Raw genomic sequence first — 27,973 nt, 5'->3', positions numbered from 1 at the left:
GGGCTACACCAGCCAAGGGACAGAATCAAGATTTATGCCACATGGGTGAGGCTACACTCGGAATCCTGCACCCAGCCGGGTCACCACAACATAAAAAGGATGTCGAAGACCCTAGAAAGTGTGCAAAGAAGGGCAACAACGAAGGATCTGCAGTCAAACTGTATGATGAGCGATTGAGGGAGCTCAGAGGGATGCTCAGCCTAGGGAAGAGAAGGATGAGCGAGGCGTAACTTTGAGGGGATTGACTTACTCTCTAATCGATTTCCTCCGTTCGGTTGTGGGGTGGGGGGTGTCTGTGAGGTACACCCCTCTATAGCAACGCGATCATTCTTGGATAAGGATTTAGCATTTCTTCCTGGGGCAGAAAGTCTTCGCAGGCATCCGTGGTACACGTGTCGTTGCCTAAGCTGCGGGAGATGTTTATAAGGTGCCTATCCTCGCTAGTACCATCGGACAATTGCACACCTACTTTGCAAGGGGGTTACTAAGGGGGGAAATTCTGAGGCACAGCAGATGCTAAGTATTCTTACTTCCAGCAGTAGGTGGCCGGGGGCCAAACCCTTTTATTACAGTGTGTGTGAAATGCAGGGGGGACCCAGGTGCCTTGAAGTGAGCCACCAAGGCAGCTTCCTTCTAAACAGATCCGTGCAGCAGCCAATGATTTATAAATACTTTTATTACAGTTAGTAAATCAAATGTGCAAAAGTGAATAAACATCTCTTAGAAATTCCTCAAAGATCAGAGGCTCTAGATCAGAAAAGGCTGCAGCTGAAGGAAGACTACATGCCAATCAAAAGGAATGATCTCAGTGCCACTCGGGGGTCCCAATTGGAGGAGTCGGGTCCTTGGGAGCTGACATCTTGAGGAGCTAATTTTCCCAAGAGAGAAGTCAACGTTTAAGTGAACCTGAACTGGACTCTCGTCTTCCATTTTTCATTTAAAACAATATTTCAAAAACATCTTTATTGCCAGGTGAGTTTCAGTCATTCACTTCTCCATCTGGGATGACGAAAGGTACACAAAGTGAGGAGACCCGAGGACGAGGTTTCCTGGAAGGGGAGGAACACCCAGAGTGGCCGCGTAAGGCTGGGATCCTTCCTGGGGAAGCTCCACTGCCCGTTCCAGGAATTTGGCCAGATTCATTTGGAACCGAGAAGGCTGGCAAGGCCTGTTCCCAGCAGCGGCTGAGGCACTTGCAGAATCAGAATTTTACCAGGTTCTGCTGGGAAGGGAATCATCTAGCACCATGAGGGTGAACCTATGGCGAGCGTACCAGAGGTGGCACGCAGAGCCCTCTCCGCGGGCACGCACACCGTCGCCAGCTGCTCTTCTGGTTTCTGAGGCAGCCAGCTGGTCTTGGTGGGTGCCAGAGTGCTGGAAAATGGCCTGAAGATGCCCCCAAAATGGCCTGACAAGTGGCCAAAGAACAGGCCGTTTTTCAGACCAAAACAGCCTGAAACCAGCCCCAGAAACAGCCAGCAAACAGGCAGGCAGGCATGCACCAGCCAGCTGGTCCGACGCATGCACATGTATTCCAGTTTGGGCACTCAGTGGCGAAAAGGTTCGCCATCGCTGATCTAGCAGAAAGAGTCCCTGCCTCCTGGGGCTGCGTTCACACGTACAGCTGAGAGAGCCTTTTGGTCCTGACGTGGGAGGGAGGTTTGTGGGGACAGGCAGGTGTGGCAGGGAAGCAACCGGAATCTCTCGATCACGACCTCTGGCCAAGGGCCTCGTGATTCAGTGACGGATTTCAGCTATTAAGGGAGGAGATAACGGGGGCAAAATTAAAAACACACAAGAAACGTGGGAATGATGAGTGGGGAAAGTCCAGTGGCGGGAAAGGGACTTAAGACGGGATGACCCCGGTGGCCAGCAGGATGATGAGAATAAGGATGATGGCAGCAACGACGCAGATGATGGCGATCATCTTCATGTTCTTCCACCAGTACTTGCGGGCCACTTTTTGTGAGGTTGTCTTGAAGTGTTCCGACTGCGTAAAAAAAGATGCACATCACTTACAAAGGGTTTGTTGTAAGGAGCTTCCCTCCCTGAACCCGGGGAGGTGTGTGGGTGTGGGGGGGGAAGGCTTCAGTTGCAAATAGGTTGGCAGGTGCCTTCTCTTTTTTATTAAAATTACTACTATCAGAGTAAAACAATACAAACTAAAAATATAAAACTAAAAGGTGCAGAGAAGAAAGAATAAGAATTCCAAGTCTTGCCCAACCTCTCCATGCTTGGCGAGCATGCAGGGGGACTTGTACATGCCCACCAGGCCACTATAAGGAGGAGTTACCATCTTTAAAAAGAAAATTTTATTAGCCCAGGAGCAAAACGGTCTCTGTTCATGCCACGCAATCAACTATGTCCATTCAGGGTCTCCTGCCTGCATTTATGCAAGGTGTTAATTTTGATTACGTCTGTCTGAATATAGTGTGCAGATAAAGCCCTTTCGATATGATATGGGAACCCACAAAATGGACCGGTTCAGCAATGAAGCTTAACTATAACGTGCAAACCAAGCTGGTTTGTCCAAACAGGGGCTCCTTCCAGCTTTAGCCTCACAAACGGAAGGCTTGGGAGGGACACGGTAGTTGCCTTCCAGGACTTGAGGGGCAGCCACAGAGACGGCGGGGTGGGCCTCTTCTCCAAAGCACCCCCTGAGGGCAGAAGGAGAGGCAGGGGTGGAAGCGCAGGAGAGAGAGAGATCCAAGTTCTAGAACGAAGGAGGAGGAATTTCTTGGCAGTGAGAACGAGCGGTGGGAAGGCTCGTCTCCAGAGGTCGTGGTGCCCCATCGCTTTTCAAGAAGAGACTGGACGGCCATTTGCACGTAATTCAGGCCTTCTAATTTCCATTAGTTTTTAGCAGGGATCCATATTCCCGACCCAGTACATTTTCTCTCTCTCTCTCAGGGACGCTTTGGTGGGGCGGTGTGTTCGGTATCCTTTGCAGGAATATCTGGCACAAAATGAGCCGGTGCCATAACTACCCATCCTTTTCCTGCCAAGCGACACCCCAGGAGTTCCACCTGGGACCATTCGCTTCATGGACAGCGGAAAACTTGCACGTGGAACGAAGACGTTTGTTTTCCCTTCAGCTCATTACCCAGCTCTCCCTTCTCCATAGGGGTAATCTGAGCTGCTGCAGGGGGAACCCACTCTTCCCCCTATAGGCTATTTCACCTGACCTGGATGGATGTTTATCCCCAAGCCCGTTATCTCATCTACTCAGTTCAGAGAATACTAGATAGCCCAAAGGAGACAAAGGGCTCCTCTAGATCCTCCGGACTTTACCAGTTCCAGCCTGACCACGGATGCAGCTGTGGCTTCTCCTGGGCCGCTTTCCTCCCCTCAAGCAAGAGGGCGAAAGCCCTGCAAACCGCACAGAGAAACCTAGAAATGCCCGCTTGCCTTTGACGCGGTTTGAGCGACTCCCTCCCTCCTTCCTCTAAGATTGCGTGAAGATTGCCATTCCCAACTGATACATGATACTGGGCGAGTCAACAATTATATAACAAGAAGAATAGACAAGGTTACGTTATATAATCAACATAATCTGCTCTCTATAGCAGGAGTCTCCAATCTTGGCCACTTTAAGAGGTGTGGACTCTGGGAGTTGAAGTCCACACGTCTTAAAGGGGCCAAGCTTGGAGACCCCTGACTTAAATGACCCTTCTGGTCTCTTCCAACTCTATCATTCATGGCTGGCTGAGGAATTCTGGGAGTTGAAGTCCACACGTCTTAAAGGGGCCAAGGTTGGGGGCCCCTGACTTAAATGACCCTTCTGGTCTCTTCCAACTCTATCATTCATGGCTGGCTGAGGAATTCTGGGAGTTGAAGTCCACACGTCTTAAAGGGGCCAAGGTTGGGGGCCCCTGCTCTATAGAAATGGGTCTAGTCCTTTTCTCAACCCTGGCTGCTGGACCCGTACTTGAGAAGGAGCTTCCCGCTCACTCTTGGACCTCGGAGTGAAACCTGGGTGCCTGCTTACTCCCACCTCACCACACCGAGTATGAAAGCCCACCGTTGCTTCCAGGTCCTCCGTCTTGTTGCGCAGGTGGTCGAGGTTCTCGCCCCTTGCTAGAATCCGCTCCACATTCTGGGTCATGATGTTCTTGACACCCTCAACTTCATTCTGGAGGTTCTTCACCCGGTCATTGGCCATCCCTGGGCCACTTCCACTGCCTCCCTCCTGGAGAGAAAGGAAGAACAAGGTTTTGACAGGCGGAAGGAAGGGAAAGATGCCACCCGCTCGGTTCCTTTCTCCTTCCGCGTGCTACCTCCATCTCTATGGGAACACCACAGCCGAGAGTTTCGGGCAAGGCAGGAATGTACCATTGTCCAACCACCACAAAAAATATCTTCCAATGAGTAGGTGCAGATCTTACAGATTAACAGAGTTGGAAGGGACCTTGTAGGTCATCTAGTCCAATCCCCGCTGCCCAAGCAGGAGACCCTACACCAAGGGTCTTCAAACTTGGCAAGTTTAAGACTTGTGGACTTCAAATCCCAGAATTCCTGAGCTAACCTGGCTGGAGGAGGAACTCTGGGAGTTGAAGTCCACAAGTCTTAAAGCTTCAAATTTGAATTTTCTTATTCCAATATGCACCCCTTTACCTCTACTTAAATGGCATCTGGCCGCTTGGCTGACCATTCACTGGCTTAATGAAGCCCCACTGGTGCCCCTTATGACCACTTCTGCTTCTCATTCACCAGCCCAAATGATCTTTAACAAAAGTCCATTATTTAATAACCCAAATTATTTGATGTATACTGTATTGTCATTATAGCATTGATTTCCATTACGCCCTTCAGAGTAACACGCATTTTAAAAAAAGACAACTTGCAAACTAAAATTTGGGCCAGTAGGGAACAAAAGACATTTTATCGCACAGTTAGTCGATGCTGCAGTAATATTCATTGTTCACAATGTACCAAGTATAAGAGATATTTAATAAAGCACAACAGTAATTTGTATTGTCAGACATCATTCCACCGAGAATTACAGGCATTGTCAAAGAGGCAGAAAAATATCCAGTGGAAGAGCTGAATAAATATTTCAGTTCTTAAATATGTTGCAATGATACAGCTTCTGAATTTGTCCAAAATTTCCACACAGTTGTTTTCAGAGTAATTCTCATGATTAAAGCAAGATTGTTAAAAAAAAAAAAAGCTGAAAACAACTGTCAAACTTGCTCTTTCCATTGTCCCAATTTCTAATAGAAATGCTGTAGTTATTTCCTGTGTTACAACTAGAGGCAGTTCTTATTCTACCACCACAAACGATTTTCTTTATGCAACAATTCCCATCTTTTTTCATAAAAGCTTTTGTGCTCAGCCTCCTGTCCAGAAAGCGACCAGAGCAAGGACCCTCGGTGTCCTAAGAGCAAGTCAACAGAAAAGTGGGGTGGGTGAGATCCCTGCTTTAACAGGTTCCACCACAGTTGAAAGCAAGATCCTATCAATTCCTGGCACTCAAATCCATTGGAAACCACTATCCTGCAGGCTCCCTGTGAGGAGCAGTCATCTGGAGCACGTATGGATGATCTCTCTCCTCTCCTTATCCAGAGAGGTTCCAAGGAAACTATCTGCTCTCTGGTTTCTTGGTCTTTGCTGCAGTCTTCAGCTGCGATTTGCAGTTTTGCAACGGCATTAACTCCCCACAAAGTCCCAGAAACCACCCTCATTTGGCTGGCAGACCTCCCTCCCATCGCACTTCAAAAAACAAGTAGCAAACATTCAAATTTCCATCAAATTTTAGCAAAACAAAATAAGGAAAAAAAAATACAAAACTGATCCATAATATTTTGGATTGGTTTTACATCCCAAGAAAACAGGAAAAAACAAATGGGCTAATATCCCTTATTTTTTCTCACAAATTAGAAATCAATTGATGGCTTTAATTTGGGGTTCCATAGAGATACCTGAGCTCTTACAACTGTATTGTAACTCTTGATGGCCATCAAGTTTATAGGGGGTTGAATGGGATATTCTGGAACCTCTATTGGAAATATCAAGATCTACTTAGAGCAGTGAGAGTTCCTTCCATTTTCCTTAACCAGATCCCGCAAGACACTCAATAGATTCTGCATCCAGACTTCTAACCTACAGCGTTAATTTCAAATTCCTGCTTTGAATGCATCCCAGAATTGGTGAGAACAGAGAGGTTCTGAAGCCCTTCTTGAAAACCCGGGTTGTTATTACATGTGATATCCCTGGAAGCTGTTCAGAACCAGTCATGCCATGTCTGAGATCAGAAGACGGAAGAAAAAGAGGTTTTCTCCAGGTTGCAGTTGCAATGATACCAGCCTTCCGGTATGAAAAGTATGCCAGGCATCTCCCAGGACCAGCAGAGTGATTCCCTGCAGCCACCAGCAGGACAAGCCATACCGGCAGAACCAGAACCAGGTACCCTCATCATCGCAATGGGGCTGCAATGGAGATCTTGCTGGGTAGAATGGACATAAGCTAAACAGGCGAGGAGGGCAAAATCCTTTGGAAGATAAAGCAGTTTTGCATTTCTCCCCAATTTAATGAAATGACCGCTTCTATATGAAACCGATCCAGGTCAATTCCACTAGGTAGACCAGACCAAGAGGTCAATTCATACCACTGTAGAATCACAGGGCTGGAAGGGATCTTGGGGGTCTTCTAGTCCCGTGATGGCGAACCTATGGCATGGGTGCCACAGGTCGCACGCAGAGCCATTCGTGCCGGCACGTGAGCTGCAGGCAAACTCATCTCACTGCGCATGTGTGCGCCTCACAGCTGATTTTTGACCGGTTTGAGGCCTTTTTCGGCCTCCCAAAGGCTTGAGGAAGGTTTCTGAAAGCTTCTGCAAGCTTTGTAAGCCGAAAGCTAGCCCCATTTCATTACTTCTGGTAATTTAGGAAAAACAGGAAGTGATGAAACGGATCTAGATTTCGGCCTACAAAGCTTGGTGAGAAAAGTAAGATTTTACGCTTTTTTGCGAGGAAAACTAGACGGTCCCTGGCTCAACCGCAGCAAGAGACATGGAAGTTCTAGTATCCAGCCATTGAGCTATGAGCCAGCCATGTGCTGCCGCTACCAAAAGAGCCAATGCAATCTTGGGCTGCATCAACAGAGGGATACAGTCACGATCACACGAAGTGTTAATACCGCTTTATAATGCTTTGATGATAAGACCACCTTTGGAACCCTGCATCCAGTTCTGGTCATACAATACAGAAAAGATGTCATGACTCTAGAAAGAGGGCAGAGAAGCTTCTGGGATGAGAAGCGAAACGTCTCCCAAGAAAAACCAGAAAGTCTAGTTGCCTCTTGGAAAAGCACCTGTGGGACTTCCAATCCCATGATTCTGCGATTTTTAACATCCTCTCACCGACCTCCTTCTATTCCAGAGCTTGGGGATGGGTGGGAGCCAGGTCTTCAGAGGCCTTTTTGTAAGGTTAGGATAGTAGCCTGAAGCACTTCCAAGGGGAAGGGGCTTCCACAGGGCAGGGGCTGCCGGCTGCCACAGAAGAAGAAGCCTTCCTTGCTTCGAGAAAGAGGAGGGACCAGGACGGTGCATACCCTATCTGACCTGGTAGGGTGTGTAAATGTCCTACAGGTAACCTGGCCCTAGAGCTTTAAAGGTAATACCCAGGTCCTTGAATTGCACCTGGGAAGACACCGGGAGCCAGTGCAGCTCGCAGAACAGATAGGGGCTACAAGGGTAAACACTTGGGGTACCCATCACTGCCTGAGCCTCAGCAGTCTAGACCAGCTGTGGCTTCTGGGTGGATTTTTCCAGGGTTCATGTAGAGGGCATTGCAGTAACCCAAACAGGAAGTGACCAAGGCATGAGTGACCATGAGCAAGGCCACCCGGTCCAGGAAAAGGTGCAACTGGTGCCCCAGATGAATCTGTGCAGAGCCCCCAGCCCCAGATGGCTCTGGGGAATCATCCCTTCAGTCGCTCGATGACAGTGACCGACCGCAGGACCAGGAGGTGAAGTTTTGCCTTGGTTCTCCTCCTCTCGTCAGGGAAGGTTTCAATCAGTGAGAATAAGGTGAGGGAGATTTAGGCCTCTGTGGCCAAGATCCTCTCCCCGCCCCTAATTAACAGTTACACGAAGGAGCAGATGAGGACAAGGTGAGGAATCCTCCGCCTTAAGGCTTACAACCACAACTGGGACTGGAATTTCGGTCACTGGGATCATAAGTCAAGGCACCAAGTGACTGGACCCAATTTTGGTAGTCATTAAGAGAATCATGAGATCATAAATCTGAATCTATTCTTCTGGACGAGTAATTTTTTTCCTGGAAACCGGCAAAAAGAATATGGCGAAATGGGCCAAAAAAAATGCTGCACATCACTGTCAAGTGAGTGCAGGATGCTGCAACCGGTCATACAGGTAAGCTGGTTGCCAAGCACCCAAAATGCAGCCATACGCTCATGGTGTGGTGAAGGTATGGTGTGATGCGTTACAATGGCCAGAAGTGCCTTATAGGCCATAAATCCCTTTTCTCAGGCAACTGTAAGGGATGCGCGGTGGCTCAAAGGGATGCGGTAGCTCAGTGGCTAAGACGCTGAGCTTGTCAATCAGAAAAGGTCGGCAATTCGGGAGTTCAAATCCCCAGCGCAGCGTCATGGAGTGAGCTCCCGTTCCTGGTCCCAGCTTCTGCCAACCTAGCCGTTCGAAGGCATGTGAAAAATGCAAGTAGAAAAATAGGGAGCACTTTTGGTGGGAAGGGAACAGCGTTGTGTGCGCCTTCGAAGGTCCTGCCGGCCACATGACCACGGAGACATCTCTGGACAGCGCTGGCTCTTCGGCTTTGTAAGGGAGAGGAGCAGGGCCCCCTAGAGCCGGAAACGACTAGCACGCAGGCGCCAGGAGGGGAACCTTCACCTTTACCTTAAAGGAAACAGTTTCCCAGGTCCAATCCTGCCTGCTCATCTCCGATTCTTAGCTGAGGGAGCCAGAACTGTCCGAAGACAATTCCGTGGCCAGCATGACTCTATCCCAAGGAGCATGGAATGCTGTTGCCTTCCCACCGAAGTGGCGTCTATCTATCTCTTCGAATTTGCAAGCTTTGGGACTGCCAGGTGGGCAGGAGCTGGGTATCCTCAGCTGCCACCTTCGCTTGTTGGTGCCTGGACTTCTGTATTTGCAGCCAGAACTTCCGAGAAGCCCCAAGCACCTTGGTCCTTATACACACACACACACACACACACACACACACACACACACACACACACACTCCCTAGAAGGCAGCCTTTATCGAGAGAGTTCTTGCAATTTGAGAGTCAGCGCTGGAGAAGCAAGACAGAAGTTTCAGCAACGCCATCAAAGGCGGACAGTCTAAAGTCCAAGGAGGCTCCTGGCCACTAAAGCGGAGTTGCAGCCTTCCACAATTGGCGTCCACTGAACGGACGGTGTTATTTCCTCCACCCCTGAGGAAGTGGGCATATTGAGCTTTGCGGGCTGGGGGATTCTGGGAGTTGAAGGCCTCCAGGCTTGAAGGGGCCCAGGTGGGACAGGGAGGACCTGCAGGGCGCGGTCTGGGTCCCAGCTGATTTCGCCCAGAACCCCGACCGGCGCTGAGAGAAACGGGGAAGCCGGGCGGAGAGCGGCCGAACTTGCCTCCGGAAGGAAGGGAGCCAGCTGGTTCAAGGGAGCCGGGCGGGGCTGAGGGAGCCCCGGCCAAGGCCGCCCCCTGCAGCCGCCCTCGCAGGGCCGGTCGGAGGACCAGGGGGTCGTGAGGGGCGGAGCTGGTCGGGGGCCTCTTCGGCCGTTATTCTTCCACGAAACCCAGCAAGACGGAGCTTCTCCCCGGGAGCCGCCCCGAGCCCTCCCCGTTCGGCCGCCACCTGGGCCTCCCTACCTGGGCCTCCCCGCCCTTCTCGAGGCGGCCTTCCGGGCGCCCGCCGAGCGCAGCCGTCGTCTCCCCCCCCCCGCCCCCCGCCTTCCGAAGGGGCCCGGAGCGCGAGGCTGGAAAGGCGGCCTCGTTCGACGGGGCCCCCGACGGCCTCGCAGCCGGCCCCGCCCGGGTGGCGTCGGGCGCAATGGCGGCACGGTGCCCCCGCTGCTCCCCGCCAGCGAGGCAGGTGCGGCCGGCGGCGGCGGCGGTCTCTGCCCGGGCGGCGCCCGCCCTCCCAGCCCTCCGAGAGCGGCTTACCATGGTGGTGGCGTCCCCGCTCGAGCCCCGAGAGCCCCGGCCTCTTCCCGATCCTCGGCGCTGCCCCCTCGCCGCGCGTCCTACTTCCTCCTCCGGCCGCGCCTCCACCTCCGCGCAGGTAGCCCTGGGCGGATCCAACCCTCGCCGGTCCGCCCTCTCCGGCCGAGAGAGGCCCGTCTGTCGGAGGCCGGTCCCGGCGGCAAACGGGCCGAGCAGAAGCAAACGCCTCCCGCGTCGCCTCTCGACCCCGGAAGGATCCGGCGGAATGCGAGCCGCCTCGAGAGCCAGGAGGGTCCCCGGTTTCAGGCCTCCCGGGGAAGGAAGGGAGGGGCGGGCGAAGCCTCGGTGCAAAGGCGCTCCCCTCAGGACAACGGCAGACAATGTTTTTAACTTAATTAATTTAATTTTTAATGCTGTGGCGACTCATCCTAATCTGACTTGGCCTGGAGTGCGAATTCAGTGAGGTTGTCATAGTGATGAAGTCTGAAATGGAGTCTCACATAATAATAATAATAATAATCACAACAACAACAGAAGATAATGAGAGTTGGAAGGGACGGCCCAGGTTGGAGACCCGACATAGAGGACAGCTTCAAACCGAAATAAAATCACAGGAGTGGCACTCATAAATCTCACCATGGCTTACAATACAGCCAACCATACAGCCCTGTTGAAGAAAGTTCTTCGCCTTATAAAGGATTTTAAATTCCCCCAAATTATAGGATGGAAAATCATAGATTTAATGTCCACTTTCACAGACCACGTACTCAATGGAGAATCCAAGGAAGGGCAGCACGCCAGCTCCTGTGTTAATGACCAACCATGTTAATCATCATTAAGGTGAGCTGGTTGCCAAGGGCCTGGATTGTGATCCCAGCAGGCGCTGCAAGTTGGACCAGTCCTAAGTCTCCCTCCGTCGTCGCCATTGTAATTTTGAACAATTGCTGAATGTGCAGCCATTAGACAAAGTTTTGGGCCTTAAGCCTCCAGGAATAATAACTGCACAAGACCTTCCCCCTCAAAGGATTGCTAAAGTTAAAAGTGCAAAGAAGAGCAAGTAAGATGATTAAGGCATGGAGACAAAAGCATGGAGAACGGTTGCAGGAATTGGATCCGGCTAGTTTAGTGAAAAGAAGAAGAACTACGGGGGACATGATAGCAGTCTTCCAGTATTTGAGGGGCTGCCACAAAGAAGAGGTGTGTGTGTGTGTGTCAAATGATTCTCCGAAGTACCTGAAGGCAGGACAAGAAACAAGGGACTGAAACTGAAGAAGGAGAGATTCAACCTGGAAATAAAGGAGAAACTTTCTGACAGAACAATCAACAGGTGGAACAGAAGTTGCCTTCAAAAGTTGTGGGTGCTCCATAGCTGGAGGCTTTTAAGAAGAGACCAGACAGCCTCTTGCCTGAAATGGGTGAGCAAGGGGTTGGACTAGAAGACCTCCAAGGCCCCTTCCAGTTCTATTCTGATTGATTGATCCTACCCGATTGCGCCAGAGACTTGGACAGTTAACCTCCGGTCATATTAAATGTGAGCGTTGCACTGAAGTAGAAAAGTGTCACATGGGAAGAGATACACTTGCAATCAATTGAAAAAGAAAAGAAAAAAATCCCGGCCGGCCGGTCCCCGCGCTGCTTTCAGCCGGAGCGCCGGGTGCGCAGCCCGACCCTCGGCAGCTTCGTCGGGCCGGCCGCGCCTTTCCCGAGCGGAGCCTGCAGGGCGCGCTGGCCCTTCCCTCCCGCGGAGAGTCTCCGGGCCTTGGGCTGAGCGCCCGGCCGGAAGTGGGGGCTGCGCGGCGGCCTGACTGCAGCAGCCGTGGCTCTCCGAGGGCCGCCGGGAACCGCCGCCGACGCCGCCGGGATGCAGCCGGGCCGCGACGCCGCGCTCGCCTCAGGTGCGGGGGGGGCCGCCGGGCTGGCCGCAAGGAGCCGGGCCGGCCGGAGGAGCAGGAGGGGCTGCCGGGCGGGGGCGCTTGCGGGGGGGGGGGCTCTTCCGGGCGGCCTCCGCCGATCAAGCCGGCCTTTCCAGGCCGCGCAACCCCCCCAAATTCCTCGGCGTTGGCTCCCCTTTGGCTCTTCTTCGCCGGAGGGCGGTGATCTGGCGCGTCGTGCAATGCGGTTTACCTTGGAGCAGGGGTCTCCAACCTGCCCCCCCCCCTTAAGCCTGGAGGACTTCAACTCCCAGAATTCCCCAGCCAGCTTTGCCCTAAGCATTCCCCATAAAGCTTTGCTGGCTGGGGAATTCTGGGAGTTGAAGTCCTCCAGGCTTAAGGGGGCCCAGGTTGGAGACCCCTGCCTTGGAGTGATGGGTTGGAAACTGGGCTGCCCACACTTGCTGGCTTGCACCGTTGCTTCTCTCTTCCCCCCCCACATCCACAAAGCCGGAAAATTCGGGGACCCTGGTGTAGAGGACTGGGCCCCCAGGGGTGGCTCTTCCCCAAGGCCCCATTGCTCCTCCTTTGTCGTCGTCTTTTGCTCCCCCAGAAGCCGAAAGGCCGACGACTCCTCGCCTCCCGCAGATGCCCAGGAAGGAGAAGGGGAACCAGGCTCCCCCCGGCTGGGCCAGGCGCCTCCTGGGCTTTGAGTGTGGGGACCTGGCCGGCTGGCACCGGATCGTCTGCTTGCTGAACAGGCCAACTGATCCCGCAGCCCTCGGGGTCTTCCGCTTCCTCTTTGGTGAGTTTGGCTCCGTCGGGAAGAAGCCCCCCCCTTTGGGCCGGGTGGGGCCTGGTCAGGCCTTGGGGGCTGCAGTGCCGAGGCTCTTGGCAAGTGGCTCCGGGCCCCAGCGGGTTCCAGGGATCTCAGCCGCCCTTGGCTCGTGCCTCGGCGTCCTGGACTTTGCTTTCATGACCTCCAGCTTGAGCCCTAACGCAGGAGGTGGCGTTTAGGTGCCCTTTAACCCCACTGTGGTTACAATGTTTGTTTGCGGTTGCATGCTTGCAGTGCAACGATTTCTACTACTGATTTATTGACACGTCAGATAAATTCTCGAGAAGAAGGTCCAAGGAGTTGTTTACCAGGTTTCCGTGTGGGGTAAACCCGGGAGAGTCAGCCAAGACTTCGGATCAAAGTGAGCGGGAATGTTGACCCTGAGTTGGGGCATGTGCACACAAGGGAATTGTGCGCTTGACAAAAAGTAGTGAAAAGTCTAATGAGCACAAAACCAGGTTGCCCCAATAATATAATAATACAATTTGGCATCCAAACTCTCCAGCTTGCAACTCACAAGGACTCCTGCAAAGTTTGCTGCCTCGGCTTAACTGTACCCATGAGGGGCGAGGGTTGGCCCTCATGCCATGGGGCTGGCCATGCGTGCCCAGGAGAGCAGGCCGTCTTCTTCCCCAGCCTCGCAATTGTGGCTGACTTCCTCTGGATCAGCCCAGCGTCCTTCCAAAGAGGGATGGTCATAGCGGTTGAGTTTGGAGCCCCACGAAGTCCATGTGGTTAACTATATTTCCTCCCCACCCCCGATTTTTAAATGATGAGTAACTAAAATTTAAGTTCAGAATAACATTCAAAGAAAGAAGAGAGACTGGGGGGGGGTGAGGGGGGTGTAAGAAAGAGAAAAGAATTATCTAAATGGTTGTTTTTTTCCAATTCCTTTTCCTAAAAAAAAAACCATTTTGTTCGTTTTAATATCAAATTCCCCTTTAAAAAGCAAATAATTTAAAATGATTTTTTTAAAAATATTGATTGCATTTACCAATTATCGGTGGCCATTGAGTTCACGTTTCAATTTGCAAGCATGTCTGTGTGGAACCAGTTTGGTGAATGGGCTGGACTAGAACCCAGGAGAGACGGGCACAGAGCCGGTCGTTTCTCTTGGCCTTAGGAAGAAGGAAAATGTAAGGGGCACTTGGCCAGGGAGTAAAAAGGGACCGTATGGATTTCCTAACGTTGTGGGGATCCAGCCCCATTTCTAGAGACACTGGAAAGAGGGCAGAGAAGAGCAACCAAGATGATGAGGGGACTGGAGGCTAAAACGTAGGAAGAACGGTGGCGGGAACTGGGTACCTCTTGTCTAGATGAAAAGGGGGACATGGGGAGACAGGAGAGCAGCCTTCCAATATCCCAGGGGCTGCCCCAGAGAGGAGGAGGAGGGGGCCAAGCTATTATTCTCCAAAGCCCCTTAAGGCAGGACGAGAAGCAATGGGTGGAAACCAATCCAGGAGAGAAACAACTTAGAACTCAGGAGAAAATTCCTGACAGGGAGACCAATTAACCAGTGGAACTCCTTGCCTCCAGAGGTTGTAAATGCTCCAACACTGGACATTTTTAAGAAGAGATTGGAAAACTATTTGTCTGAAAGGGTATAGGGGCTTCCTGCCCAGGCAGGGAGTTGGACGAGAAGACCTCCAAGCTAGTGGTGGGATTCATTTTTTTTTTTTACTACCGGTTCTGTGGGCGTGGCTTGGTGGGCGTGGCAGGGGAAGGGTACTGCAAAATCCCCCTTCCATCCCCACCCCACTAACCTGCTTTCCAGCTCCGTTCTCCTGTGCAGGGGCCCCCAAAGGAGACCCAGCCGATCACCATCAGCCCTGTCTTCCAGATCCTTGGAGGAGCTGCTGCGGCCTGACTTGGGCGGCGGTTCCTGCTGCTGACTGTGCCTTTTCCTGCCCCTTTCCCAGGTCTGCTGATGGCCTTGGACATCCCCCAGGAGCGAGGGCTGAGCTCTCTGGATCAGAAATACCTGGATGGGCTGCAGGTTTGTCGCTTCCCTCTCTTCAACTTCCTGGAGCCACTGCCCCTGGACTGGATGTACCTGGTCTACACAATAATGCTGTTGGGTGAGGACCACGCTGGGGTTGTGCACAGGGATGGAGGGCCATGGGGGTGTGCTAGAAGAGCCCCCTAACTTGGGGGTCGTTTCTTCCCCTGCTGGGTCTCGTTGCAACCTGTGGTTGCTGCCCAGGGTCAGGGGGGAAGGGCGCAACCAAGCCCCACCTGCCATCCTGCTGTGCGGCTCCTCCAGAGCCGGAAGTGAAAAAAGGCAGTGCAACAAGCAGGAAATGTTGTAACACCCCCCCACCCCCCCAAGTTTCTCCCCAGGTGGGGCTGGGGAAGTGGGGGGAACATTGCTTGGCATGAAGGGAGCTGCAGTTTTATAAGGGAAAAAGAAGGTATTTAGAGAACCCTAGAAAATTTGGGCAGCTCTGGCCGTTGAAGATTTCCTTCCGGGGCCTCCAAACTGGGCCACTTTAAGACTTGCGGGCTTCAACTCCACAAACACAGACGTCTCCAAACTTGGCACAGCTGGCTGGAGAATTCTCAGAGTTCTTAAAGTGGCCCAGTTTGGAGGCCTCTGGTTTACTGGTTCCAGTGTAGTCTGAAGCCCACCAGCAGTCAAGATAGCTGAGGCCAGGAAAGCTGCTGACTTCCCAGAGCTTGCCAGAGGGAGAAGACAAGCGCCGCCGTCAACAAAATCTACCCGCTCCCAGCCATAAGCGAGGAGTGGCCAAGCGTCAATATATCCCTTGATTAACTCAAGGAGTGAGTGGATTGTGGGAGGGCTTGCGAGTGTAGCTACTGGCTGGGTTAGACATTACCCCGGCTTGTAACGCAAATGGGGCAGTAAATTAACTGATTGTTCTTTTATTGTATACCAGACTCTTTGTACAAAAACAATGAGGAGGTGAGGAGATCAAGCTTGTTTTTATCTGTTAGCTGCAGGCTACGTAAACAATCTTGCCGTACTGATAACGCAGCCAAGGTTTTCCAATTTGTGTTAAAGATCAAGGGGAAAAATGGGTTCACAGAAAATGCCGGAGTTTGTCTGGTTGATCCTGAGCCCCCGAAAGCCTCGGGACGACCCCTCTCGCCTCCCTGGCTTCTTTCCTTAGGTGCTGTGGGGATCATGCTGGGCTGCTTTTACCGACTGAGTTGCCTCCTCTTCCTGCTGCCTTACTGGTATATCTTCTTCCTGGACAAAACCACTTGGAACAACCACTCCTATCTCTACGGCCTCCTGGGCTTCCAGCTGCTGTTCATGAACGCGAATCGCTATTGGTAAGCCTCCATGGCGCTCTGTGGGCTTTGGCAAGGCCCACGGTGCTTTTCCCCCCTTCAGATCAAGGTTATGCCAAGTAAACATGTTTCCTGTCGTTCCGGTTGCATAAGTTAAAAGTTGACATTTGCCCCAACTTGGAGTCTGCCAGAGTCACATGCAGTGGCAGGAAGCCTGCATCCCAACCACAGAAGCTGCCACCGTAGTGAAGAAACAGCTGCTACAAAGCAGCACTTTAAGCTAACCACATATGTGCCACGCTGGACCTGGTCAGTGCCTGTTTTAAACACAGTGAAGGTCTCTGCAGAGAACACGGCTGTGCCATGGGGTCACCTGCGTCACCCCTGTGGCCAATCTCTACATGGAAGACGTAGAAACCAAAGCCCTAAACTCCTTCCACCTATTCACTGGTACAGGAAGGTGGACAATACTTGGATCAAGATTCAAACACAGGAAGCGAAAGCCTTCACCAAACTCATCAACTCTGTTAACAAATACATGAAGTTCACATAGGAAGATGTTCAGTGTGAGTGAGAGTGCAGAGAAGAGCAACAAAAATGTTCGGCAACTGAAGGCTAAAAAAACATATGAAGAACGTTTGCAGGAATTGGGTATGTCTAGTCTAGTGAAAAGAAGGACCAGGGGAGACCTGATAGTAGGGTTCCAATATTTGGGGGGCTGCCACAAAGAGGAGGGGATCAAACTATTTTCCAAAGCAGCAGAAGACGAGACAAGTAGCAACGGATAGAAACTAATCAAGAAGAGAAGCAACCCATAACAAAGGAGATTTTTTTCTGACAGTGAAAACAATTTACCAGTGGAACAGTTTGCCTTCAGAAGTTGTGGGTGTTCCATCACTGGAGGTTTGTAAGAAAAAGTTGGACAGCCATTTGACCCTAGAAATAGTCTGGGGTCTCCCGCTTGAATTGAATTAGAAGACTTCCACGATCGCTTCCAACTAACCCTGTTATTCTGTCACATGAAAACGGAAACTGGTTTTCAAAGACGAAGCTTTGAGAACTCACTTATAGCAACAGATTAAATGTTGGGATCTTTCCTTCTGGATTCTCATCTTGTCCTTTCTTTTCCTTGCCACCAACTAATACCATAGTCTTCCTCCCAATATCTGCATTGTCTTCCTTGAAGACCTTTACAGCATAGGATCACATCGTCCTTTCACAATTTTCTGTGTTTTCATGAGCTGGAAACGAAGCTCAAGTAAACCAAGTGCATGAAATCCTAATATTCTGTAGATGACCCTCTTCAAACCATCAGAGAAAGCTGGTTTTTCATCTTCTGGGTGACCGAGGAAATTAATGGTATTGTTTTCTAATTTTGACCTAAAAACCAATACTTACTTTCAGTAAAACAAAACTGTTAGTAAACTCTGTGCTTCAGTGAGATGAACGTAGAGGAGCCGGCAGCGTTAAGCATGTCATCAGCTTAGAGCTTTTGGGTTCCTACAAGTGCTCCAAGTCCAACCCTTCCTGAATTTCGTTGACCCTAAATCTGGCACCAATTTAGTGCTGCACTTTAGTTGGCCAGATTCTTGTCTATAGGCATATGTTATTCAGATCTTCTATTCTTTAACTTTATGAATGGTCCTGATTTTTTGTGCCTGATGTTTATTCTGGGCTGCTTAGAATCAGCTTTATTGAGACAATGTTCAAGAATCAAGATGTTCTTGATTTAATTCTTGATTCCAAAGGTTTTTCCGGATATGACTGAAGAATTGGTTGTTTTTCAAGACTGCCTCCAGGGCAGACTCCTAGTCTTGCTAATGACCTTCCTTTCCTCAGGTCTATTGATGGTCTCTGGCAACCACGGAAGAGAAATGCTCACGTCCCTTTGTGGAATTACACCGTTCTTCGTATGCAGGTATGCTCCAGGGCTGTGCCATCTTCCATCTTGGTTTCCTGTAAGAGCAAACAGGGGTCTGCTTCGGGCCTAATGAAGAGAACCCAGCTAGCGTTGCTTGGTCTGCACTGCATGCTGGCACCAGCGTCTCAGGAGGCCCTGTGGAAATGGGGAAGCCACCGGCTCTAATGGCTGATGGATTCCACTGGACCCAGAGGAGCCAGGCCTGTCTTCCCACGATTCTGGGTTCTTAGGCTTGTCCGAGGCCCTGTCAGAGTTGCCATCCTGTTGTAATATTTAAGATGACAGAATGGGTAAATTATTACAAGTATTGGGAGCTACTATTTAATTTTAGGTTAGGTGTGGATGTGGACAGTGTGAAATGAAATTTACCCATTGCCCCATATTCGTTGTTCCTGTGTCATATATTTGTGGGTATGTTGTTTATGTCCTGGATGGGGTGACCCTTTGAGAGCTGCGTGTAACGAAACTTCATTTCAATGTACGCTGCTCAGTGGACATTCACGAAGGGGCAGTGCAGTTATTCTAAGTTCCGGTTCCCCACCCAATGTCTTTCAGTGTGACATTCCAAATTCCTGTGAGGGTTTTTTTTTTTTTTTTTTTGGTCATTTGTGGCCGAAGAAGTTTGAGTGGTGAAATTGACCATGGAAATTTGGGCAGGAAGTTGAAACTTGGAAGCTGGTTTGGAAACGGCAGCCTGTCTGCTGCTTCCTGTGGCTACGGTAGTCGCCGGCTTCCGCTTCGCGCCTTTTTGCCAGCTAGTTTGCCTCGGAGTCCCATGCTGTGGCCTTTGTTTCTGAACAGATCTTCATTGTTTATTTCATCGCGGGCATCAAGAAGCTGGATGCTGACTGGGTACAGGGCTACTCCATGGGCTCCCTTGGGAGGCACTGGCTCTTCAGCCCTTTCAGGTGAGCGATAGAAGCCAGGCAGAGGTGGCAGCAGGTGGGTCCCTCCTCTTCCTCCCTCCTGGACGTTGCAACTTTGGATGAAGGCGCCTGTCTGGTCCCTCAGGTTGTTGATGTCCGAGGAACTGACCAGTTTATTGGTGGTGCACGGTGGAGGGCTTGTGTTGGACCTGACGGCTGGCTTTCTGCTCTTCCTGGACGCTACCCGTCCCTTTGCCCTTTTCTTCGTCTCCTACTTCCACTGCATGAATTCCCAAATTTTCAATATTGGTAAGTTCTTCTGCAAGATCTAACCGCTCCTTTAAGAAGCCACCCGAGAACTTATAAAAGTCGGGTGTCGGGTAATAAAGGTTGTGTTAAAAAGGGTTAGGACTGGACTCTGCAGTTCTACTCTGTTCTTGCAAGGGGGGGGTTAACTAATACCTGCAAAAGCTGCACACCTGGCATGAATAATGATGCCTTCGCCAAGATTAGACAAACAGGCTTTTGTTAAAGGTGGATTATCTGATATATTGTTTGTTGGTACAGATTTAGCGTGTGCTTGAAGGAAAGCCAACACCATGGTAATGCCCTGGGTTAAAATTTAGAAGACTCCGGTTCAGTTCCGCCTACAATGAGGGTTGTCTTTGAGTCGCGCCCTCTCAGCCCAGTCTGCCTCACGGAGACGGTCTTGGGGGATAACGTGTGAGGAGGTCCCACCTGGGATGCCTTAAACTCCTGGAGGAAAAGAGGGCCATGAATTTAACAAAGTTTTCAATCAATCTCGGTCCGGGTGGCCCACGTGACCAGAATCCATGTCAGCGGGAGTCTCTCCTGAGCACACCTGAGTATTTGCGCTGGGTGTCCAGGCAGAGGTTTATGGAGGCAGAGCAGGTGATTTGCCTTTTGAGGGACCAGCCTACGCCTGTCCTTCTCTCATACTCCAACTTTCCATCCCAAAGGCATGTTTTCTTACACCATGCTGGCCACCAGCCCACTCTTCTGCTACCCAGACTGGCCACGTCGACTGATTGCCACGCTCCCTGCCTGCTTCCACAAGTTCCTGCCGCTTACCGAGCCTCCACAGCAGAGCCTGGAGTGCGTTTATCTGGAAACGGAGCGGCGAAGGCCCAGGGGAGCAGCTAGGAAATTGGGGTTGCGGCAGAAGCTGGGTGCCATTTTTACTATTCTGTACATCACGGAGCAGTTCTTCCTACCTTACTCACACTTTATTACCAAGGTGAGAAAGAACCATAAATGGTTTCTGAACCAAAAGGTTTAGACCTGATAGTATTCGACTGATGACATTTTCCATAGTTCTGATCCAGACAAGGTGGAGCCCCTCGGAGAAACACCTTCTCTGTGTCCCTCCTCATAGTAGTATTCCAGCCACGGAAGAGCCACTGATTAAACTTGAATCACGGCTGTGTGGTTGAGCTCCAGTTCTGTATAGTTTTACTCACCCAAACAGCCCCAGGGAAGAGTCTGAGGGGAGATCGGGGGTCTTGGGGATTGTTCAAGGGATGAGAAGAACAGCAAGTGCTTCTCATCCTGGGAATAGTCAGCTCTTCCCGCTAACCGTTCTCCCTGCAGGGCTACAACAACTGGACAAACGGGCTCTATGGCTACTCGTGGGACATGATGGTCCATTCACGCTCCCACCAACACGTGAAGATTACTTACCGTGATGGTCGCACTGGGGAGATTGGCTACCTGAACCCCGGGGTCAGTCTCTCTCTCTCACTTTTCAATGTGCCGTGAAATGATACAGTCTGGAGTAACACCGGCTTCTTCTTCAAACTAGGGTGTGAGCGATCCTTCTGTGCTGTACAGCAGTTTGCCACCTGTCAGGTTGCCTGCTGCATGGGTGTTTGTAAAAAAGCCGTGTGTCATGAGTGTGATGGTGTCTGTACAACTGTCTATGCAGAAGCAGTAAAGAGGCACGGTTGTGTTTGGAGAGACCATTTCTTTAGTGGACTTCAAGAGGAAAACCTTCCCATTGGTGCTTGCAGAACTTACGATTTTTTGATACAGTTTTATGTATGTTCTTGGATTAGGACAACCAAAGGCTCTCCTTCCCAAACAAATGTAGATTATGGATCCAAGAATTGGAACAACTTTGTTAAGATTTTCCTTCCCTTGTTTCTACGCCTGCTCATCCTTCTTTGTTCCCTTTATTTAATGGGCTCCAAACTAGCCTTTTCCAGCCGTATCCCGAGCAGAGCTTCCCAAATTATTGGAAGGCCCTTCTTCAGTTGTGCCAGTTAAGAGATTTAGTGATGTCCACAGAAGCTGGACACGAAGACATTTGCAAGACCCTTGGTAGTTAAATTTCTGGTGTTTCTTGGGATTTGGATCCTTGAGACTATAACAGTATTAATGGACAGATCCAGAGCGATAATCTCTGCCAGTTTTATGGGATTACTTTAATGTAGATTGGGGCTGTGGAAGGGAGTCTTTGGCAGAGCCTGGACTATAATTTTTATGCTCATTTATGCTTATATTGCACTTCAGACCAGGAGCCGCAAACTGGCTTCAGATGACCAAACGGCGTCATTTCCTGGGCCTTTACCATCGCTGTGCAGTCCCAGAAAAAGACATGTTTACATCGAGGAGGAGCGGAAAGCGTTTAGCGAGATACAATTTGACCCCAGGAAATTTGACCCCGCTCTTTTAAGGATGCTCCCCAGAGTTGTGGTCTATGCTCCCTTCCACTCTTGGAAGACCTTTTAAAGCTTGGGATCTCGAGCAGAGTGCATGGCTGTTTTAAGTCATATTGGGGGGGTGGGGGGTTGAGACATTGCCCGTTCGAATTGAAGGAAGAGCAGGATTTGGATATCCCAGAGGAGAACGTCGCTGGTTAACGTGTACGTACTTGTATCTAAATATAGGCTGAGTCAATAGACATGGTCCTATTACTCTCCCCACAAGGTTCTACCAGGCAGCCCATAATTGAGGCTCTTGCTCCTTCTAGCTTTCCTGTGGAACAAAGCTCCATGTGCCATGACTATTTAGCCGCCAGGACAAAACATCCCAGTGAAGTACGCTGATTGCCTTTGGTATCAGCCTTGGAAGTTGCCCTTCCGATTTGGGCTTAGAGGTTCTGACCCCCCCCCCACTCCCCTCCAGCCCGCCCAGCCTCTGCTGCAATGGCCCATCCAATGCTCTGCGTCCTTCTTTCTTTCTCCCCCCTCCTCTGTCGCCCCTCCCTTCTGCCACCTGCGCAACTGTGCTCCAGCTGAGGTCTGTATATATTGGAGCAGGTCTTCACACAGAGCCGGCGCTGGAAGGACCATGCGGACATGCTGAAGCAGTACGCCACTTGCCTCAGTCATCTGTTGAGCAACTACAACGTCTCGGAACCGGAGATCTACTTTGATGTTTGGGTTTCCATCAACGATCGTTTCCAGCAAAGGTTAGCGAGACATCCGGCGGTCACACCCCTCTGCAGACTGGGCCAATTATTACGTGGATTATTATGTGTTGTAGTTGACAGAATCTTCAAGGAATGTGGCTTCCAAGCAGAGTGTTCTTTTTGGAATTTGTCATGTGGAAATATAAAAGTTGCAAAATTGGGATGACTGAAAAAAGGCCCCTCATTTGGGCAGGTTATGGGAAGAAGGTTATGGGGTTGGCTAGAGACGGAGAAGTTGCTTCCCATTCAGTTCTAGAAAGGAACAGAGATCGGATCTTGGATCATGTTTAAAACATAAAGTTAGGCCCACTGGCACCATAGTATATATTAGCAGAAACATTAGTTTTTTGTATTTATCTATTCTTTTACCGCACCCCCCACCCCCCATATATATATTGCTACAACTTTAAAAGCACAACTATAATGACGTGGGAAAATACCCGAACAAAGCTGAATACCATACATGTAAGTACCTGCAAAAACTTAAGAAAACAAATATATATATATATATATCCATTTATCCATCCACTTAATATTAAAACAAACATTAATACTTCCCCCAAATATTAATACACACACATATATACATATGCATGTACATGTACCTATACATATACCTATACATACATACATGCATACATACATACATATATATATATATATACTGTAATTTTTGTTTTAATATTTTTTGCTTTTTGACAGTTATCAGTTACCCCGTCCTCTTTCTGGTGGCCTACGACCATATTAAAGTTTGATTTGACATATTGGCATAATTGGTGGCTTCTAATCTATTGAGGAAAACGATACGTGGAAATACGGTAGCTTCCTGGGCTTAGAACAGGCAACGAGGCAGACGCCCCGGTTCTTTCCACTGATCCATGGTCCACTTTCCCCTGGATTTAACCTTTTTTCTCATTCCTGTGTTCCCCAGGCTCTTCGATCCAAACACTGACATTGTCCGCGCCCAGTGGTCCCCCTTCCAGAAGACCCCGTGGCTGAAGCCTCTTCTGATAGATTTGTCACCCTGGAGGACCAAATTGATAGAGATTGAAAAGTCACTGGACAACCAGACCGAGGTTGTCTTCATCGCAGATTTCCCAGGTACTGAGTTGTTCTTCTGTTCTCTTAGGAACCGGGTCTTCGTTTTAAGCTCAGATCCACAGGGTGGGCACGGCTTGGATGCGAAGGCTTTCGGCTGAACCCTTGTGGTGGAAACAGACCTCAGGGCCTCAGATAAAGGCTTCTGCCCTGCAGAAACTGTGGCTGCTGCTTCAGTGGGGCTTCTTGGAGGAGAAGCGAAAGGTCTTCAAAGAAAAGCCAGAAAACCCAAAAGCCTCTTGGGGAAAAAAGCACCTTTGGGTTTTATTTAAGTATTTTTCAAACCCCTCTGACGATCCAGTCCTATCCACACCTTCATAGCTCCCTCTTGTGGCCAAAGAGTAGATTTTTCAATAAGCCATTCCTGGCCAATCAGAATTCATAAAAATCAGGAAATGTCAGCGCAACAAAACGGTCCAAAGCTGCAGCTAAGTTAAAAGTAGCAAACAAAAGCCACACCTGGAGTCTGTTCCTATGTTTCTTCAGCAAAGTTTACAGAAAGAAAGCTACTCCACGCTTCCTTGTTGCCTCCAGCAACCACCTTCCTTGTCGTTTAACAAGGAAGGAGCCTCAAATGTGGTGCTGACCTTCGAAAAGGAGTCGCAGGCTGGGGCTCAAAGCAGGGCGGACTCTTGTTTGCTGGGGGGGCGGCTGAGATGTGGGAAGAGCTGTGGGCGCTTCTGTGGTCTTTGCTGCTGACCTCCTGGCTGTCCCCCCCCCGTCCCCCCCCCCATCCCGTGGCAGGGCTGCACCTGGAGAACTTTGTGAGCGAGGACCTGGGTAACACCAGCCTCCATTTGCTGAAAGGGGAAGTCACGGTGGAGGTTGTCGCTTCGCAGAGGAATTACACGCTGCAGGAGGGAGACAAGATCCAGGTGAGGCCCTGGCTGGGTGCTGTGCGGGGAGACCTTTGGCCTGGGCCCTCGAGGGGCTGGTCCAAGAGGAGGGGGGATAGGCAGCCCACCCGCCCCACCTCCACCGGAGAGGGTCTCATAACACGATGAGAAACCACATCAGGAGGAGGCAGCCCTTCGGGTCTGGCTTTGGCCAAACCAAAGAGGTTCTGAAAAGCACCTCTCAACCGGGCTGTGTTTCACCATCCACCATGACAAGGCAGCCAGATGAAATGGCTTTGCTGGAGGAGGAGGAGGAGGAGGAGGACGGGGGGGGGGAAGGGAGTGGGGGCTGCTCTGTCCTGCCCAGTGAACGTCTCCAAAGGGCTGGAAGAAGCATGAGGGGATCCTAAGTCCACCTGGGCCTGCCTGGGCCTCCGGTTTGCAGATACACACATCTGTATACAGACACATCTGCACGGCTAGCTACAGCCCTCCCCCCATGCAGTCCACCTGTGGCCAGTTGGACTCTCTTGCCAGCTGGGCTGTTTGGGAAGGCCTGTCGCTCCCCAGCGTGAGAACCGGCCTAGATGCTGGCGCTGCCTGGCCCTCAGGAAGGGGGGCTGCTCCCAGGCACCCAGAGTCCCTCTGCCCTTGTCTGTTGGCCGCAGCTGCCAGCCGGGGAGTACCACAACGTCTTCACCATCTCCCGGGAGCCCTCCTGCTACATGTATCTCTACGTCAACACGACCGAGGTGGCCCTGGAGCGGAATTTCACCCAACTTCAGGAGTTGCGGGAGAAAGTTCTGAACGGGACTGGTAAGCCTGCAGGCCAGCTGGGGGCCCGGACTTGGGGGTGACCTGATCGAAGTGTTCCAATATCTGAGGGGCTGCCCCAAAGAAGAGGCAGTCCAGCTATTCTCCAAAGCATTTCAAGGCAGGACAAGAAGCAACGGGTGGAAACTGACCAAAGAGAGAAGCAACCTAGAACTAAGGAGAAATTTCCTGACTGAGAGAACAATGAGCCAGTGGAACAACTGGCCTCCAGAAGTTTTGGCTGCTCCAACACGGTTGGACCAGCCGTTTGTAGGGAGCTGTATAGGGCTTCCTGCCTAAGCAGGAGGCTGGACTAGAAGACCTTGAAGGTCCCTTCCAACTCTGCTATTCTTCTGGTCTGTTCTTGTCCCTTGCCTGATTTTCGGAAGGCGCTTCACCTTCTGTTTCCGCTGCTTCCCTCTGAGCAGAAACGGAGCCTCTCCCGCCAGAGCTGCAGCCCATCTTGGCGGACTCTCTGGGAAACGCCACGCAGGCAGACCCGGTGGTGGCGGCTTTTCTCCATCGGCAGCGGCGCATGGAGGAGCGGCAGAGGCGGCGCAACGCCACGCTGGCCGAGCGGCTGCAGCGCTTCCTCAGCAAGAAGTACTTCGTCTTCCGCAGGAGGTGAGGGGGGGAGGGAGGGGGGGAGGGAGGGGGGGCCCCGCCTTCGCTCGGCGTGGAATCATTTTATGGCCAGTTTTCATTAAAACTGTTGTCAGAGGTAACACAGACTTAGGAGAGAACTATAACGCAAGAGTCAAAGGGGCAGGAGAACCGAAAATGAAAGAACCGTAGAAAGGGAAAACCCTAAGAAAGCGACTTCCCAGCCTCATGACGCCAAGAATCTCTTCCTTTCCTGTAAATGAACAGATGAAAATCTCCCGTGATTCCTCCAACTTGGGGCAAATCTAGTCAGTACCGTCTTCTCCGGTCCAGGTATCAGCAAAAAAAACAACCACCCCAGAGCAGGCTTTTCTGTGGGATGTGCCTTTCTTGTAACCACTTTTGTGCTCTTAACACGCACACACACGCACTCACGCACACAGGCTCAGCTTGCATGGTGTTGTTGTGTGCCTCCTCCTGACAGAGTCTCCCGCTTGGTTTTTGCCCACAGCCTTCTGATGACCAGCATCTCCCTGCGGAACCTGGTGCTGGGCCGCCCCCCCCTCTCCCAGCTGGCCCAGGAGGTGGCCTACGCCAACATGAAGGAGGCTGCCCAGGAGGAGGCGGCCCCCCCTGGGCCGGAGCGCTCGGACCTCTGAAAGCCGCCGCTACCTCAACCGCTGCTGCCACTGTCACCACTAGCCATGAAGGCCTTAACTGGGGGATGTCGCCAGGCCTGAGGAGTCGCCTTGGTGGGTTGCTTGGCCGGAGCCCCTTCCCCTCCCTCTTCCCGAGACTGGAGGGGGGGTGGGCTCCGAGCCAGCCTGATCCTCCCCCACCCTAGAGGGGCCGGGTGGAGCTTAGGACCCTTGCAGAAAACGCTGCAGGCAGGCAGGCAGGAAGAGGGAGGGAGGGAGGGAGGGCCGGTTCCGTGGGCTCAGCCGGCCGACCCAATGATCATCCCTGCCCGATGGGAGGAGAGCAGGGATCTCAGCTGCCCTCTCGGTGCTGGGACCCACCAGGCAGCTGGGAGAGAGGGAGGGGGCTGGGCAGAGGGGCTGTTTTTCGGCATTTCCTTGATCGGGGCGGATTGGATAAGTCGAGGGGGTTTCAGTTCTTTGCTGAAGGCTCCTCTGTGGGTGGGAGAGACAGGAATGAGCGACCCCCTGCCAGGGACAGAGAGGAGGAGGAGGAGGAGGAGGCCGCCACCCGGCTCCTCCTCAGCGGACTTCAGAATTCCCTCTCTGGCCTTCCTGCCGGCTGCAGAGGCGGAGCTTCTCTTCCGCGGCCACGAGGGTCTCGCTCTCAGTCCCCATCCCATAATACCCCGTACTGGAGGCCAGGCCTAGCAACACCGACCCGTAGGTATTCCCGGCTTCAAAGGGCTGGCTACGTCTCCCGTGATTGAGCCTCGTTTTTTTTTTTAATTAAAAAATGACATTTGTGCAAAAGTCTGCGGCTTTATTTACACCCCACCTTTACTATTATTTTTCAAACCGCTCCAGGTGGCAAATGTATCTAAGGGACCAGGAGTCCCCAGCCCCCGGGGTCCTGACCTGGTACTGGGCCCTGGCCTGTTTGGAACTGGGCTGCCTAAGCAGCAGGCAGAGCCGGGGGGTTAGCTGCAGGTTGCCCCCATATCTCCTCCTGGTCACTCTGGTGGGCCGACATTTCTTCCACGGTCCCCATGATCCATCTCCAGGTGGACCAGTATTGCAGATCTAGCCTCATGTCAGACCTGCCCCAGGGGGGTCCCTTGGAAAGAGAGACCCCCCCTCGATTCCCTTTGGTTTAAGTGATAGGCTTCTTTTACTACGGACCGGCGGTTGCAGGAGAAGCCAGGCTAGATCTGAGTATTCCTGTGCAGCGGTCACCAGTTTTCCCCTTTCTGTGTCGCTCCCTCCTGGCCCAGGTTCTCAGTGGCCAATAGCATCCTGCTTGGTTGATGTTTTGGGGGCCGCTTTGATGTTAGGCCTCTCCTGAAGAGGCCTCTTCCCGTTCTTCCCCAGGCCAGGCGTCCTTGGGTGGGCTGGTTTAGTCCAGTGTGACATCTCCGGTTCCTGTCCTTGTCTTTTCCCTCCCTTCTTTTCCCCTGTACAAGTTGCCCAAATTCCTCTGCCCCATTTATGCCAGGATGCCAGCAAGCTTAGCGAAGTGTTGTGAAAGATGGCAGAGCTGAGTTAAAGCATATTACATGTGGCAACACGAAGGTCCATTTATATGAGATCTGACGAAAGTTAAATTTAAGATGTCCACGAGGAAAAGAAATCATAAGGAGTTTGGAGTTGGCTGGGACAACC

General features: G+C 51.4%; 2 protein-coding genes across 5 annotated transcripts; one reads left to right on the top strand and one right to left on the bottom strand.

Annotated features, from left to right (window-relative positions):
• Window positions 1–658: 658 nt before the first annotated feature.
• VAMP8 (vesicle associated membrane protein 8) lies at window positions 659–12,032 on the bottom strand. Of its 3 annotated transcripts, none has more exons than XM_087938622.1 (3): window positions 11,624–12,032; window positions 4,022–4,189; window positions 659–1,990 (listed from the first exon to the last, which is right to left on the bottom strand). In XM_087938622.1, the coding sequence occupies exons 2-3, from the start codon at window positions 4,160–4,162 to the stop codon at window positions 1,847–1,849; spliced, it is 285 nt and encodes a 94-aa protein (XP_087794748.1). In that variant the 5' UTR covers window positions 4,163–4,189; window positions 11,624–12,032; the 3' UTR covers window positions 659–1,846. The 3 variants fall into 3 exon arrangements, with proteins under 3 accessions (XP_087794748.1, XP_026571030.1, XP_087794747.1); XM_026715245.2 differs by lacking the exon at window positions 11,624–12,032 and adding an exon at window positions 10,140–10,245; XM_087938621.1 differs by lacking the exon at window positions 11,624–12,032 and adding an exon at window positions 10,172–10,245 and having other exon boundaries at window positions 4,022–4,211.
• Window positions 11,924–27,124, top strand: GGCX (gamma-glutamyl carboxylase). Of its 2 annotated transcripts, XM_026715244.2 has the most exons (15): window positions 11,924–12,034; window positions 12,624–12,815; window positions 14,768–14,926; window positions 15,980–16,145; window positions 17,943–18,021; window positions 18,826–18,932; window positions 19,036–19,199; window positions 19,871–20,148; window positions 20,502–20,633; window positions 22,172–22,323; window positions 23,255–23,424; window positions 24,166–24,296; window positions 24,926–25,073; window positions 25,499–25,694; window positions 26,185–27,124. In XM_026715244.2, exons 1-15 carry the CDS (start codon window positions 12,001–12,003, stop codon window positions 26,330–26,332), a joined length of 2,256 nt encoding a protein of 751 aa, XP_026571029.1. In that variant the 5' UTR covers window positions 11,924–12,000; the 3' UTR covers window positions 26,333–27,124. The 2 variants fall into 2 exon arrangements, with proteins under 2 accessions (XP_026571029.1, XP_087794739.1); XM_087938613.1 differs by lacking the exons at window positions 11,924–12,034; window positions 12,624–12,815 and adding an exon at window positions 14,061–14,389.
• The last annotated feature ends 849 nt before the right edge of the window (window positions 27,125–27,973 follow it).

Source organism: Pseudonaja textilis, chromosome 9, assembly GCF_049901715.1.
Source record: "Pseudonaja textilis isolate UNSWEBS1 chromosome 9, rPseTex1.2, whole genome shotgun sequence".
Taxonomy (NCBI): Eukaryota; Metazoa; Chordata; class Lepidosauria; order Squamata; family Elapidae; genus Pseudonaja; species Pseudonaja textilis.
This window is presented reverse-complemented; position numbering and strand designations above follow the sequence as displayed.

Excerpts from the sequence above, each read along its gene's own strand:
- VAMP8 (XM_026715245.2), bottom strand. Across the intron at positions 1,991-4,021 it reads CGGAGGACCTGGAAGCAACG|TCGGAACACTTCAAGACAAC; the intron begins GTGGGCTTTCAT and ends TTTTTTACGCAG.
- GGCX (XM_026715244.2), top strand. The coding sequence starts at position 12,001 with ATGCAGCCGGGCCGCGACGCCGCGCTCGCCTCAG. Across the intron at positions 14,927-15,979 it reads CTACACAATAATGCTGTTGG|GTGCTGTGGGGATCATGCTG; the intron begins GTGAGGACCACG and ends TTCTTTCCTTAG. Across the intron at positions 25,074-25,498 it reads GAAAGTTCTGAACGGGACTG|AAACGGAGCCTCTCCCGCCA; the intron begins GTAAGCCTGCAG and ends CCCTCTGAGCAG.